Source organism: Podarcis gaigeae, assembly GCF_964106915.1.
Source record: "Podarcis gaigeae genome assembly, chromosome: 1".
Classification (NCBI taxonomy): Eukaryota; Metazoa; Chordata; class Lepidosauria; order Squamata; family Lacertidae; genus Podarcis; species Podarcis gaigeae.
In genome coordinates this window covers 123,721,167-123,735,861 of record NC_139678.1, presented here as the reverse complement: position 1 = coordinate 123,735,861, position 14,695 = coordinate 123,721,167, and the positions used below count along the sequence as shown (strand labels likewise).

The 14,695-nt window shown below is 46.1% G+C and overlaps 1 protein-coding gene across 6 annotated transcripts in view; it reads left to right on the top strand.

Annotated features, from left to right (window-relative positions):
- Positions 1-14,695, top strand: part of MYO1B (myosin IB) — a 155,173-nt gene that overhangs the window by 32,000 nt on the left and 108,478 nt on the right. For all 6 annotated transcript variants that reach the window (XM_083705425.1, XM_083705428.1, XM_083705427.1 and 3 more), the window contains exon 2: positions 10,940-11,084. In XM_083705425.1, the coding sequence (XP_083561551.1) occupies positions 10,950-11,084 (135 nt within the window). In that variant the 5' untranslated portion in view covers positions 10,940-10,949. The remainder of the gene's footprint in view (positions 1-10,939; positions 11,085-14,695) is intronic.

Genomic DNA, 14,695 nt, shown 5'->3' with positions numbered 1-14,695 from the left:
TTGTGGTCAATGTCCCTGCCATTACTGTATTATGCTCATGTCACAGAGCCTTATGAGTGCATCCACCAGGGAGGCGTTAAAATGATACCCCCGACCGCTCTGCCACTACCCTGCTTATAAACCTCTACTCTACCGGGTTTCAGGGACACCCACAGCCTGCAGGCTATCATCTTGAGAAGCTTTTAGCAAGGACAGCCTACCATTGCCAATTTCCCATTTGTCGAAACTTTGCCCTTGTTTCTGGAGCAGTCCAGCTCATTGAAGATAAACTGTCGTGACTTACGCAACCAGCCACCCTCTAGCATTCCACTACAATATAATTTATTTGTAAAATGATGAATAAGGAAGGTGGGGGGAGAGAGGTAAGTACAGTGGTGCCTCGCAAGACGAAATTAATCCGTTCCGTGAGGCTCTTCGTATAGTGGTTTTTTCGTCTTGCGAAGCAAGCCCATTGACAGCTTAGCGGATTAGCGCTATTAGCGGTTTAGCGGCTTTTAGCGGATCAGCTGATAAGTGGCGGATCAGCTGATAAGCGGCTTAGGCCTTAGGAAAAGGGGGGGGGGGGAGGGAAAAAACCCCGCAGGAACTCGCAAGACATTTTCGTCCTGCAAAGCAAGCCCATAGGGAAATTTGTTTTGCAAAGCGCCTCCAAAACGGAAAACCCTTTCGTCTAGCGGGTTTTCCGTCTTGCGAGGCGTTCGTCTTGCGGGGCACCACTGTAGAGTGCAAGATAAAATAAATAAACCAAACTTAACAGCGAAGTAGCCAACCCAGAGGAAGGAACAGGGTTCAGCTCACATGCCTGGAGTATGCATGGTTCTTCACGGCTGTTTTGCTGATGACAAACACTAGATCAGACTTCTTAGCGACAGGGGATGTGGAAAGGATCTGGAAAATGTGAGGTGACACTTCCTTTGATGCAGTCCTGTCTAACTGGCCTGCAAACAAACCAGAATAAAGCCAGTTAAATAGCCAACATTGTCTTACCTCTTTGTAAACAAATCAGGATCATAGATCATAGAATTACACTCACACAGTAAAGTTTGAAAGTACCCCAAGGGCCATCTAGTAGTTCGACCCCTTGCAAGGCAAAAATCTTGCCCAACATGGGGCTCAGACCCACAACATTGAGGTTAAGAACCTCATGCTTTGCTGACTGATCCATCCTTTTTGCATATTGAGGATGAATTGTTAATAAACGGTTCGTCTGGAAGTGCCCGCAGAAGCCAGTCCCAATATGTTCAATGGGACTTACTTCCTAAATAGTTGGTTTTAGGATTGCAGATTAAATTGAGCTTGCTTGACACCTGAGCAGAGTAGCTAAGCATGACAGCTGGCATAACTTTTAATTGTTATGATGTTTTTGTTTTTCTATTGTTGCCTTTTATTCGTTTAGAACTGCTTTGGGAACAAGTTAATTGTGGAATCATATAAAAATAAACATGATGGTCATGAATATCTAAAAGTGGCCTTTCTGAAAGCGATTTCACAAGGTACAAATCCAGACGAAACATATAAAAACCTGGTTTGGAGGCTTGCTCGTTCTTCCAGCGCTTGTGGTTTGTGATACTGAATGCAGCAGATCTATTTTTGATAGCTTAGTGCTTCTTTGACATCAGCAAAAGTGAAACAAAACAAAACCCATGCAAACAAGACACATAGAGCAAAAATATTTTGTCTTTGGCCCAGACAAACGTGATGTAGGAGAACAGTGCTTTCCAATTTCACATTTACTTATTATAGATTTATTGCAACAACTGTGAATTACTGCCTATTCCAGCACAGGCTGATTTGTTTGCTCAGGATTTTGTGTGTGTGACAGCGCCATCGGCTTGGAAGCATCTCAAACATGTTAGAAAGAGGAGTTCTAGCTTTCTATGGTGGTACATTATTGTGGAACTGTTATCTTGCAAGCAACCCTCAAAACATTTTACATTGAAGGTTGGGCTGCCTTCAGGGTGTTCCACAGGGCAGGCGCCACTACCGAGAAGGCCCTCTGTCTGGTTCCCTGTAACCTCACTTCTCGCAATGAGGGAACCGCCAGAAGGCCCTTGGCGCTGGATCTCAGTGTCCGGGCTGAACGATGGGGGTGGAGACGCTCCTTCAGGTATATTGTGCTCGGAAACGTACTGGGAGCCAATGCAGATCTCTCAGGACCGGTGTTATGTGGTCCCGCTGGCCACTCCCAGTCACCAGTCTAGCTGCCGCATTCTGGATTAATTGCAGTTTCCGGGTCACCTTCAAAGGTAGCCCCACGTAGAGCGCATTGCAGTAGTCCAAGCGGGAGATACCTAGAGCTTTTGAATAACATGCCTTTATTAAAGCTCTGGTTTTTAGACCTTGCTAGACCAGAGGCGGGACGCGGGTGGCCCTGTGGTCTAAACCACAGAGCCTAGGGCTTGCCGATCAGAAGGTCGGCGGTTCGAATCCCCCCAACGGGGTGAGCTCCCGTTGTTTGGTCCCAGCTCCTGCCCACCTAGCAGTTCGAAAGCATGTCAAAGTGCAAGTAGATAAATAGGTACCGCTCCGGCGGGAAGGTAAATGGCGTTTCCGTGCGCTGCTGTGGTCTACCAGAAGCAGCTTAGTCATGCTGGCCACATGACCTGGAAGCTGTCCGCGGACAAACGCTGGCTCCCTCGGCCTATAGAGCGAGATGAACACCGCAACCCCAGAGTCATCCGCGACTAGACTTAATGGTCAGGGGTACTTTTACCTTTTAGACCAGAGGCTAGTAATTCCACATATCCAAATACAGTGGTACCTCGGGTTACATACGTTTCAGGTTACATACGCTTTAGGTTACAAACTCCGCTAACCCAGAAATAGTGTTTCAGGTTAAGAACTTTGCTTCAGGATGAGAACAGAAATCGTGCTCCGGCGGCGCGGCAGCAGCAGGAGGCCCCATTAGCTAAAGTGGTGCTTCAGGTTAAGAACAGTTTCAGGTTAAGTACGGACCTCCAGAACGAATTAAGTACTTAACCCGAGGTACCACTGTAAATAATAAATTTAAACAAATGTGGGCTGGTGATACATGATAATATGTATGGAATTTGAATTTCATAATGGAGAGGAAAGTTTAATGTCATGGAGTAAGGGCAGAAGCACAAAAAGGAACTTTTCTGAGAAGTCTGTGATGTTGAAGTGTAATCTGACTTTGAACCACCATTCTCCTTTTGTAGCATCAGCTTCTCTCAGTAATCCTGGAATCTTGTTTCAAGCTCTTTTAAGATATATATTAGTGGACTATTTGCCCAGTCTCTGTATTATGGCATTAGCTGGTGAGCAGCTTCTCCCACCTTCCCCCAGAATTTTCATGTCAGACACTTTAGGCGACAGAAATGCAGAGGAAGTTGTCAGCTGAGGGGAAATTTTGAGGAATTGACGGGAAAATTCTGTTCCATTGCTGACCTGTTGAAAACTGAACATTTCCACTTCTCTTATTAAAGAAGACTCAAATGGGAATCTGATCTAGGTCTTTAAGGCAAATTGCTGTTGGCATCCATCTGTCTCGAGAGACAATAGAGTGCGACTCTGGGGGGCAAAGCCAAATCACTACACTCAAAGCACCAAATTGACCTCTCTGGGGCGCAAACCTGGGCAGTGCGTATGGAGGTCTTGGGCAACCCAGGCAACAAGACAACCTTCTCGGCCTCGCTGATGTGGTCCAAAGGAAAGCAGAGTGATATGTTTGGCACCAGCTTGGCGGCAGGAGTTTCCGGAAGGAGACATACAAGGTGCCATCCAACCATCTTAGCGACTTCACTCCGGATTTGTATAGGGTTTACTCCTTAGGCTTTTCTTTCCCCAAAGGTATCCTTCAAGGCAGTGGAGGATTAGGATGAGATATTTCATTCTCCTAGATCAGGGGTAGGCAACCTAAGGCCCAGGTGCCGGATGCGGCCCAGTTGCCTCTCAATCCGGCACACGGACGGTCTGGGAATCAGTGTGTTTTTTTACATGAGTACAGTGGTACCTTGGGTTACATACGCTTCAGGTTACATACGCTTCAGGTTACAGACTCCGCTAACCCAGAAATAGTACCTCGGGTTAAGAACTTTGCTCAAGGATGAGAACAGAAATTGTGCAGCGGCAGCGGGAGGCCCCATTAGCTAAAGTGGTACCTCAGGTTAAGAACAGTTTCAGGTTAAGAATAGACCTCCAGAACAAATTAAGTTCTTAACCCGAGGTACCACTGTAAAATGTGTCCTTTTATTTAAAATACATCTCTGGGCTATTTGTGGGGCATAGGAATTCGTTCATTCATCACCCCCAAAAATATAGTCCGGCTCACCACATGGTCTGAGGGACAGTGGACCAGCCCCCTGCTGAAAAAGGTTGCTGACCCCTGTCCTAGATGGACTGTCTTCCTAGGTTGACGAGCCCCATCTGCCCCTCACTTCCCTCTACAGCACGTTTGCGTGTCAAAGTCCCCAAGCCACCCTAATAATAATAATAATAATAATAATAATAATAATAATAATAATAATTTTTTATTTATACCCCGCCCTCCCCAGCCTAGTTGGCGCTGTGGGTAAAACCTCAGTGCCTAGGACTTGCCGATCGCATGGTCGGCGGTTCGAATCCCCGCGGCGGGGTGAGCTCTGGTCTTTCATTCCCAGCTCCTGCCCACCTAGCAGTTCGAAAGCACCCCTAAGTGCAAGTAGATAAATAGGTACCGCTTTATAGCGGGAAGGTAAACGGTGTTTCTGTGTGCTGTGCTGGTGCCGGCTCGCCAGAGCAGCTTCGTCATGCTGGCCACGTGACCCGGAAGTGTCTCCGGACAGCGCTGGCTCCCAGCCTCTTAAGTGAGATGAGCGCACAACCCTAGAGTCGGACACGACTGGCCCGTACGGGCAGGGGTACCTTTACCCCAGCCAAGGCCGGGCTCAGGGCGGCTAACAAGCAATAATAAAAAGAAGTTGAATGATTACAACTTAAAAACAAAATTAAAATACAACATTAAAATATTGAAGCATTAAAATATTAAAATGGAGCCTCATCACAGGAGGAAAAAGAAAGAGGGGGAGGGAATCAAATTGGCTCCAAGCCAAAGGCCAGGGGGAACAACTCTGTCTTACAGGCCCTGCGGAAAGAAATCAGATCCTGCAGGGCCCTGGTCTCATGAGACAGAGCGTTCCATCAGGCGGGAGTGAGTGTTAAAAAGGCCCTGACTCTGGTTGAGGCTAATCTGACTTCCTTAGGGCCCGGGACCTCTAGGGTGTTGCTATTTATGGACCTTGAGGCTCTCCGTGGGGCATACCGGGAGAGGCGGTCCCGTAGGTACAAGGGTCCTAGGCCGTGAAGGGCTTTAAAGGTCAAAAGCAGCACCTTAAATCTGACCCTGTACTCCACCGGGAGCCAGTGCAGCTTGAAAAGCACTGAATGAATATGCTCCCATGGCAGAGACCCTGTGAGGAGCCTCGCTGCAGCATTCGGTTTCTGGGACAGCTTCAAGGGCAGCCCCGCGTAGAGCAAATTACAGTAGTCAAGCCTGGAGGTGACCATCGCATTGATCACTGTGGCCAGGTCGGGGCGGGAAAGGTAAGGGACCAATTGCTTGATGCGGCAAAGATGGAAAAATGTCGCCTTGGCTGTTGCTATAACCTGTGCCTCTATGGAAACGGAGGCGTCAAGGATTACACCCAAACTCTTAACGGAAGGCGATGGCACTAATTGGGCCCCTGCAAGAGAAGGGAGTTGGTCCCTCATCCCCATGCCATCCCGACCCAGTCATAGGACTTCTGTCTTCGAAGGATTTAGTTTCAATCAGCTCCCACGAAACCAGTAAAACACAATTCACACGTAATTTTTGTTTAAGGTTTTTGGCATAATTTTGGCCACAACTTTATTGAAATGCAAAAAATGTGAGTGGTTGCTTAGGCATTGGTTGTGACTATCTGACCCCGTACACGACCGCGAAAGTCAGAAAGGGAAAAACATTTTGGGGAGAGCAATGGAGCAGGGGACCTGCCCTCAGCTCTCCCCAAATGCTCCCCAGGGGCTCTTGCGTGGCCCTAGCCCCTTGAGAGGGGTTCGGACAAAAGCATGGTGAGCCCCTGGATTCCTTTAACGGAATACCCTTGCAGCAACAGCAGCATTAGAGGGGCAGGCACAGCCAATGCATGCCCCTCCACCAACCAGTTCATAAAACCAATGCCTAACTGCAACCTTACAAGTTGTGACGATTTGCTACGCAGTAGGCAAAAACCAAATGGCACCAGCCAGTCAGCCAAATGGACAAAATTCCTACCGGGCCCCTGCCCCAAAAGCAAACGACCCCATGACAGGCATAGCAAGGTCAGTGTGAACAACCCTAAATGTAGGAGGGTGGGCAGGTGGGCGATCCGATGTGCGCAGCGAAAAGAGGAAGCTCAACGCTGCGCGTAGGGAGTTTAACACTTCTGGCTGTCAGTCACTAAATGGCAACATCAAATTCTCCCCAACGACGAGGGGAGCCCAATCACAATGGTGGCCAACTCAATTTACCCGCCCAGCAACAATGGGGTGTCTTGCCAGCCCCTACCTCAACACGTGCTCTCCAGGGAGAAGAACACGTTTTCTCAGGGTGTGGGTGCTGTTTCATGCTGACAGCTTCTAGGAGCCACAGGTGAGAGCTGAGGCCAGGGTGGGAACCAAAGCTGGACAAACTACCGCAGAAGGAGCACGACGTGCCCCCCCAGAGGTACCCCCCTCACCTAACACCCCATACACCCCAAGTAAAATAATGTAGGAATAATAATGGGAAGCATAATATTTTATCAGTAACGTCTGATACCCAAAGGCGTTGTTGATATGGAGCACTTTGCTTGCTGGAAATGGAGTTTGTCTAATGCTGATTTGAAAATCCTTGAGAATGTCCTTTGGTTAATTTCATTTGGCAGAGATTTATGATATTATAGCATATGGCCTAAAATGGGGCCAATTCTCCACCCTTCCCCCGTGTTCTTTGACTTGAATTGAAAGATTTACAGCCTTCTTTCTCCTCAGTCTCATTCAATCTATATATCTTGAAAGAATGTATTTTTAATACCCTAAATGGCTGAATACATTTTTAGTGCCTGTGTCACTGTGACACCATAAATTAGGACACTGTGCCAGAGGCTATTCATTCAATCTTACATTTACTCGAAAACATGCCTCACTGTGTTCAGTGGGGTTTACTCCCAGGTAAATTTAATGTGATTGCAGCCACAGTTTCTAAATATAATAAAGAAATGGGGGGAAAAGGTATTTATGTTAATGATTCTGCCCGGTTTTTGCTTCTGAGGATATTTTGGAGTGGTGACGGTCTTTAAAAATAGAATCTGCTGAGCTCCTTAGGTCCTGATGTTATTATCCATTTTCTTTTCCTGAATGGATGCTTAATTTGAATAGCACACTGAACTGTTTCCTTGTGCATTCTTAATTTATTTGTTAAAAATTGAGACTTCTCATATTGTTTTTGGAGTTCAGTGTGGAATATATTTATGATCTTATTAACCAATTTGAAAGGGTGCTGACAAAGCAGTTGCAGAAAACTTACTGTGTAGATGTTTAAGATTGTGGAACTCTGGGTAATGCTTAATGATGAGTCTTTTATTAGTACGCCTGTTCATTTTAGCCACTGATCTACGTTAACTTTAGGAGGATATTGGTGACAGTAACTAACCTACTAATAATTTCTCTTAGTTATTGCAATACATTGTTGATTAAGAGTTGAGCATCATCATCATTTCCGCTTGGTGCAAATGACTAGTTTTTGTCACTAAAGTCTAAGGTAGTTTTGATTTTGGAGTACAGTATATACTTGCAAGTATTAATAAAAGATATCATTAGATTATCCATGCTAGAGAAACAAACCTTTTTTTCACACCCCCCCCCTTTTAAACAGTGTTTTTTTCATGATATAAATGTTGGGTGTGTGGGTGTCAAGCAGACTTGAATACAGAGCTTTTGGCTACAACTGACTTTGCAAAGTGTTTATGGGCAACACCTCAAAGCAACCTATCTAATTTATTTAGATAGACTTAGACAGGCTTGTCAAGGATAAAGCTAACCATGGTTGCTGTATACTAGTTCCAAGGTCAGAGGAGGATGCTACCAGGTCTTGCTTTTGGGCTTCCTGCAAGTCACCTGGTTAGCTGATCCAAGAGTTTTTGATCCAGCAGGGGTGCTCTTTATTCTCCTTGCTTAATCTTGCTGTAGGTAGATCTTTTCGATTTGGCAGTTTGACCCAGAACTAACGCGGCTGCGTAAGCTGTGCTGCTGTTTCAGTTTGGAACACTTTAAATGTCACTTTAGATCAGAACTCTTTCTTGGTTTTGTCTTGTTGGAATAGGAGGCTTATTGGTTTGGCTTTGTCCACACTTGAAATTCCACAGCGGTGATGCATTTTAGTATGGTAGGAGCTTGTAATTTAGAGTGGTAAAAAATCGAGACTCTGCTTCAGACTGAAAAAATTTAGCCACAAATGACCTTATTAGGATTTGTATTGCTCAGGAAAGCACGCTTTGAGAAGTGCAGATCCAATGCAAACAAATTTCAATTATTAACTTAAAGTCAGAAGTTGTTGTTTTGGTGTTTCTGACATGGAAAAGTTTGACACTTCGGGTTCTGAAGGTGATCTGCATGAAACCTAGAGGCAGTTGATGCAGAATGGGTGTGAGGTTTTAGAATCTCTTGCACAAAGAATGGGGATGTACTGTATTTTTCCATGTATAAGACAACCTTTTTTCCTGAATTTTTTGTGATAAATTGAGGGGCGTCATATAAATGGGTTATAAGCAGTGCTGAGCCGGGCGCCAGGCACGCCAAGCTCCAGCTGAAGCCCCACAATGCACCTGTCACGATGGCCATAGCGTGGCCCAGACCCGCTGCCCGCCCGCCTGCTGCCCTATCTATCTATGTTCACGCTGTGTTTCCCTCAGCTGCAGGCAGTGAGGCTTCGGATTGGCTGCAGGAACTTCCTGCAGCCAATCTGAAGCCGCGCCAGCATCACTGCCTGCCCAGAAGCCATGCCAGTGTTGCGGAAGTCAGTCCCCGTGCAGTGAGGCGTACACAACGCATGGGGACTTACTGAGCTGGCGGCAGGCCGGATTTACGAGCCTGGAGGGCCGCACCTGGCCCCCAGGCCTTAGTTTGTCGACCCCTGTTCTATGCAGTTACGTTTTCCTTTTGCTTGGTTTTCTTCTTCCAGACCAAATGCCTTTATTTCCTTTTTACAAAGAATGCAGCAAGGCTTTCAGTCAAGCCTACGTAAGGCGGTGGGATCCTTTGGGATCCTTCTAGTCTTTTCTGATGAGTTTTGTTCCATGCCGGACCCTCCCAGTTCAGTGCTAATACCAGGCTTATTAACCACCTGCAGTCGATTAAATAGCCGGGCTGCCCATTAACCCCTTCAGTACACGTTCACTTAAAGCCAAACTGTTTCCCTTTGTTTGGAAGCCATGGATGCGTCTAATTACAGCTTTTTGGAAACATGTGATTTAAAGGGACTCTTTCTATGTAGATAGTGTGGAGATAAACACAAGGCTGCGACCTTACAGTGTGCATTCAATTTTCCTGTACCTTCAGTTAGCTTTGCCGATGGAATAATTCTCATGGAGGTACCACTCTGGCAAGATAAGCCGCCATGACCATAATTCTACCTTTACATGTTTTAATTAAGGTACAGAGGCCCTGCTTCTTAATGACTGGTGCCCCCCCCCCCCCCCAGTGCTGTGACAGCCTGGTTGCTTTTGAGACGTAGCCACGATAATTCTTACAAGGCAGTAAGTCTGCTTGTTTTAGCTGTACATTTGCAACTTGATTCTTTAGGGTGGCTATGATTTTGTCATGGCTAATAATAATTTTATTATTTGTATCCCGCCCATCTGACTGGATTGCCCCAGCCACTCTGGGCAGCTTCTAGCATATATAAAAACATAATACAGTGGTACCTTGGGTTAAGAACTTAATTCATTCTGGAGATCTGTTCTCAATCTGAAACTGAAACCAGAGGTACCACTTTAGCTAATGGGGCCTTTTGCTGCCGCTGCCGTGTGATTTCTGTTCTCATCCTGAAGCAAAGTTCTTAACCTGAGGTAATATTTCTGGGTTAGCGGAGTCTGTAATCTGAAGTGTCTGTAACTCGAGGTACCACTGTAAAATATGAAAAACTTTCCCTATACAGTTGTACCTCTGGTTACGAATGCTTCTGGTTACGAACGCTTCAGGTTACAAGCTTCGCTACCCTGGAAGTAGCTGCTCCTGGTTTCCGAACTTTGCCCCAGGATGCGAATGGAAATCGTGCATCGGAGGCACGTGGGAGGCCCCATTAGCGAAAGCGCGCCTCAGGATAAGAATGGTTTCCGCTTAAAAACAGACCTCTGGAACGAATTAAGTTCATAACCAGAGGTACCACTGCATTACACTGCCTTCAGATGTCTTCTAAATGTCAGATAGTTGTTTATTTCTTTGTCATCTTATGGGAGGGTGTTCCACAGGGCGGGTGCCACTACCAAGAAGGCCCTCTGCCTGGTTCCCTGCAGCTTCACTTCTCGCAGGGAGGGAACTGCCAGAAGGCCCTCGGAGCTGGACCTCAGTGTCTGGGGTGAACTACTGGTGTGTAGATGCTCTTTCCGGTATACAGGGCCGAAGTCGTTTAGGGCTAGAAAAGTTACAGAACCACACTGCAAGGAGACCTGAGTTCTCTGCGCCTTCTACCTTCCTTGAATGACTTTTTCATAGTTGCGATATAGCAAAAGCAAACAGTGGAAACAGTTGTTTTCTGACCTTGAAGGCAATGCTCTCAAGTGCTTCTGCTCAGTTTCTTTTGATTACGCTGCCTGCTGTGAGCAATTTTTCCAAAATACCCCTTCCCCCCTCCTGTGTTGCTATGTGCTTGAAAGTCATTTGAGGTACTTTGTACTTGTGTTTTATGTTAAAGTTTAATCTCCTTGCTTTTGGTTTCTGCCTGCAGTAAAGAGAAAATGGCAAAGATGGAGGTGAAGACATCTCTTTTGGACAACATGATCGGGGTAGGGGATATGGTGCTTCTCGAGCCGCTCACGGAGGAATCCTTTATCGATAATCTCAAACAGCGTTTTGATCACAGTGAGATATATGTAAGTATGCTGTAACCTTACTCTATAATGGAGCTTGTATAGAAAGCCTCACCCAGGATCTCAATACCTTAAGGCAGCGGTTTTCAACCTGTGGGTCCCCAGATGTTGTTGGACTACAAATCCCATCATCCCTGAGCTCTGGCCTTGCTAGCTAGGGGTGATGGGAGTTGTAGTTCAACAACATCTGGGGACCCACAGGTTGAGAAAGGCTGCCTCAAGGACTGCCTCCATACAACCTGACCCAGATCATCTGAGACCCTTCTCTGTGTCCCCCCCTCCCCAAGAGGTTTGGAGGGCAGCAACATGAGAATGGACCTTTTCTGTGGTGGCTCCCCATTTGTGGAATGCTCTCTCCAGAAAGGCTTACCTGGTGCCATCATTATATGTCTTTAAGTACCAGGCAAAAACATTCCTCTTTATTCATGCCTTCGGCCATTAAACAATCTATGGCCTTTTAAATGTGGGAGGTCCCAGCTCCTGCCAACCTAGCAGTTTGAAAGCACATCAAAGTGCAAGTAGATAAATAGGTACCACCCTGGCGGGAAGGTAAACGACGTTTCCGTGAGCTGCTCTGGTTTCGCCAGAAGCGGCTTAGTCATGACCTGGAAAAACTGTCTGCGGACAAACGCTGGCTCCCCTGGCCAGTAAAGTGAGATGAGTGCTGCAACCCCAGAGTTGTTCACAACTGGACAACTGTCAGGGGTCCTTTACCTTTACTGTTATTGTGATTTTTTTATGTGATTCTTTTATTGTCTTTTAGTATGATGCTATGCAAATTATGCTTTTAATGTTGTACACTACCCTGGGATCTTCGGATAAATTGTGGTATATAAATTGAATGATAGATAGATAGAAAGAAATATGGGATCGTTCCATGCATTTAGGTACAGGGATTCAAAATTGTATTTAGACACAGAATTGGTCGCGTCCTAAACAGACAAATAAACACATAGAAAACCAGGATATGCAATGAAGATGTGAATAACATTAATGGAATGCAGTGGTATGGTTCTCATTGATACCTATGCATCAAACCAATGTGACAAACAATAACTAAACACCAAACATGTTTTGACTCCCCTGAGCTCTGCCATACTAGTTGTCAGGGAACTGCCATCGGAGCCAGAGGGAGAGAGAGGGCTCCATAGGGATTCCGGAGAGTGTCCCGGGATGAGGAGAAGCAGCCCATCTTCTGGGGAAGGAAATCAGCGTAGCACCAGTGGAGAAGGGGGGCAGATGGGGGAATCGGCAAGGCGGTCCCATGACTCCTCGCCGGGGACCAGCGGGGAGAGCACGGGTCCGCCGTTGCCCACACCCTCCTTGCGCAGAAGGCTTCCACGCAGGGAGAGTAGGCGGAGACTAGGCGTCAAAGAGCTTCTTTGCTGGAAGAAGTTCAAGAAACGCCCACTGACGGATTCTGCCAGCGATTGAGACAGCCACGGGCGAGTGGCTGTCCGGACAGAAAAGGTTCACTCAGGCAACCCAGCCAGGTGTGGCTCCGGTTTACGCACGAGCAACCCCTAGAACCATCACACTAGAAATCTGTTGCACAATTTGTCACCCAAAATTAGCCACTTGCCTGATAGTTGACACTTTGAGCTGACCAATCAAATACATAAGGCTGCAAATACCCACTCGGTGAACATGAAACAATGGTGTTTCTCCACACAGGCCCAGTCATATATGTTTTAGGAGCATCTCCAGATCTTAGGTTTTAGATGTCAGCTATCCACTATGAGTTCTACATGGATTTAAAATGCTTACGGTATTTTTTTAAAAAACTGATAAATGTTTTGAACCGTTGTATGCATAACTGTAGACAAGTAAACCCATTCAGCTGATAACATGGTAATCCTGAAGCGATGTCATTTCAAGGTGATGAATTGCAATATTTTCACTTTCCTGTTTTATTAAAAATAATAAATAAATAAATAAATGCTGGGGACTGAATTTTGTTGTTGGGTCTTCTGGAATGTTTCATAACAACATAAAACCATCATTGCATTAAGACTTTATTAAGCAGGTTGGGGGGAGAGAAGTGGTGCTGGGAGGGAGTTTAAGGTATATGGGGCAACAGAGGAGAAGGAGTGGAATTGTTTGACAGCATGAAACCCTGGAGTGGCTCAGGATGGTAGAGTTGGAGGAGGAGAGGCAACTTTCAAGGCAGGGCTATCTTGGGGGTGGAAAGGTAACAAAAAGTATGGTCAAGGCCACTTTTAAAAGCAAATGCATGTATTTCGTAACTGGGAAACTTGCCTAGGGGTCAACAGGTGCCCTTGATTCCTGAAAGTGAATTGCATAATAATACACCTTGCTTTTCCTTTCCTTTTGAACTCATTCTGGAGTTTGCTTGGTGGACTCCTCTGTTGACAAGATTCTTGATTTATGCACATGAGATTTCCCTCCTCTGAGCAGATTACACCCCCCCCCAAAGCTTTTTTTTTTGTTTGTAAACTGCTACGTTTTAGGACCTCAAAAAAAGAGAAAGGATCACAGTGTGGGTCTGTCTTCAAAGGGCATTCTTCCCTTTTGATAAGGAGAGTATTCTGTGACTCAGAATTGCTTTAGGCTTTTTGACTGCTCAGCCGCTTGCATAGACTCAGCCAACAGGCTTTGCCAAAGTGAGAGGTGCAGGCTAGTTTAGAACGGTGATCTGTGCAGGTGTACAGCTATAAAGATTTAGAGGTTGGGTGCAGGGCCACAAGGATGTATGCTCCCCACTCCATGCCGGTGAACTCCCCTTGTCTCACTCAGCTTCCATTTCAGAATAAACGTGAAAGCATTGCTAACCAGAGTTAGAAATGAAACTATAATAATATTAATTTATTATTTGTACCCCACCCATCCGCCTGGGTTGCCCCAGACACTCTGGGTGGCTTCCAACATATATAAAAACATAACGAAACATGAAACATTAAAAAGCCTCCCTATACAGGGCTGTCTTCAGAGGTCTTCTAAAGGATATGTAATTACTCATCCGCTTGACATCTGATAGGAGGGTGCCACTACTGAGAAGGCCCTCTGCTTGGTTCCCTGTAGCTTCACATTTTGCTGTGAGGGAACTGCTAGAAGGCCCTCAGTGCTGGATCTCAGGGTCCAGGCTGAACGATGGGAGTGGAGACTCTGCCTCAGGTATAAAGGGTATTTAGGGCTTTCAAGGTCAGCACCAACACTTTGAATTGTGCTCTGAAACAAACTGAGAGCCAATGTACAGTATGTCTTTCAGGACCAGTGTTATATGGTCCTGGCGGCCATTCCCAGTCACCAGCCAACTGCTGCATTCTGGATTAGTTGTCGTTTCTTAGTCACCTTCTAAGGTAGCCTCATGTAGACCGCATTGCAGTAGTCAAAGCGGGAGATAACCAGGGCATGTACCAATCTATCAAGACAGTGCGCAGGCAGGTAGGGTCTCAGCCGGTGTACCAGATGCAGCGGGTGGACAGCTGCCCTGGGTGCAGAATTACACTTGTTTACCTGCCATTTCTACCATGCCTCTTCTCCTTTCTCTCTCACCCTCTGTTTTATTGCTTAAAAGAGATTTATTTAGGACTGTTAGCTAATTTTCATTTTGCTGTTACAGTGTCGTTCTTAAGGGCTGACAGGGACCTGCT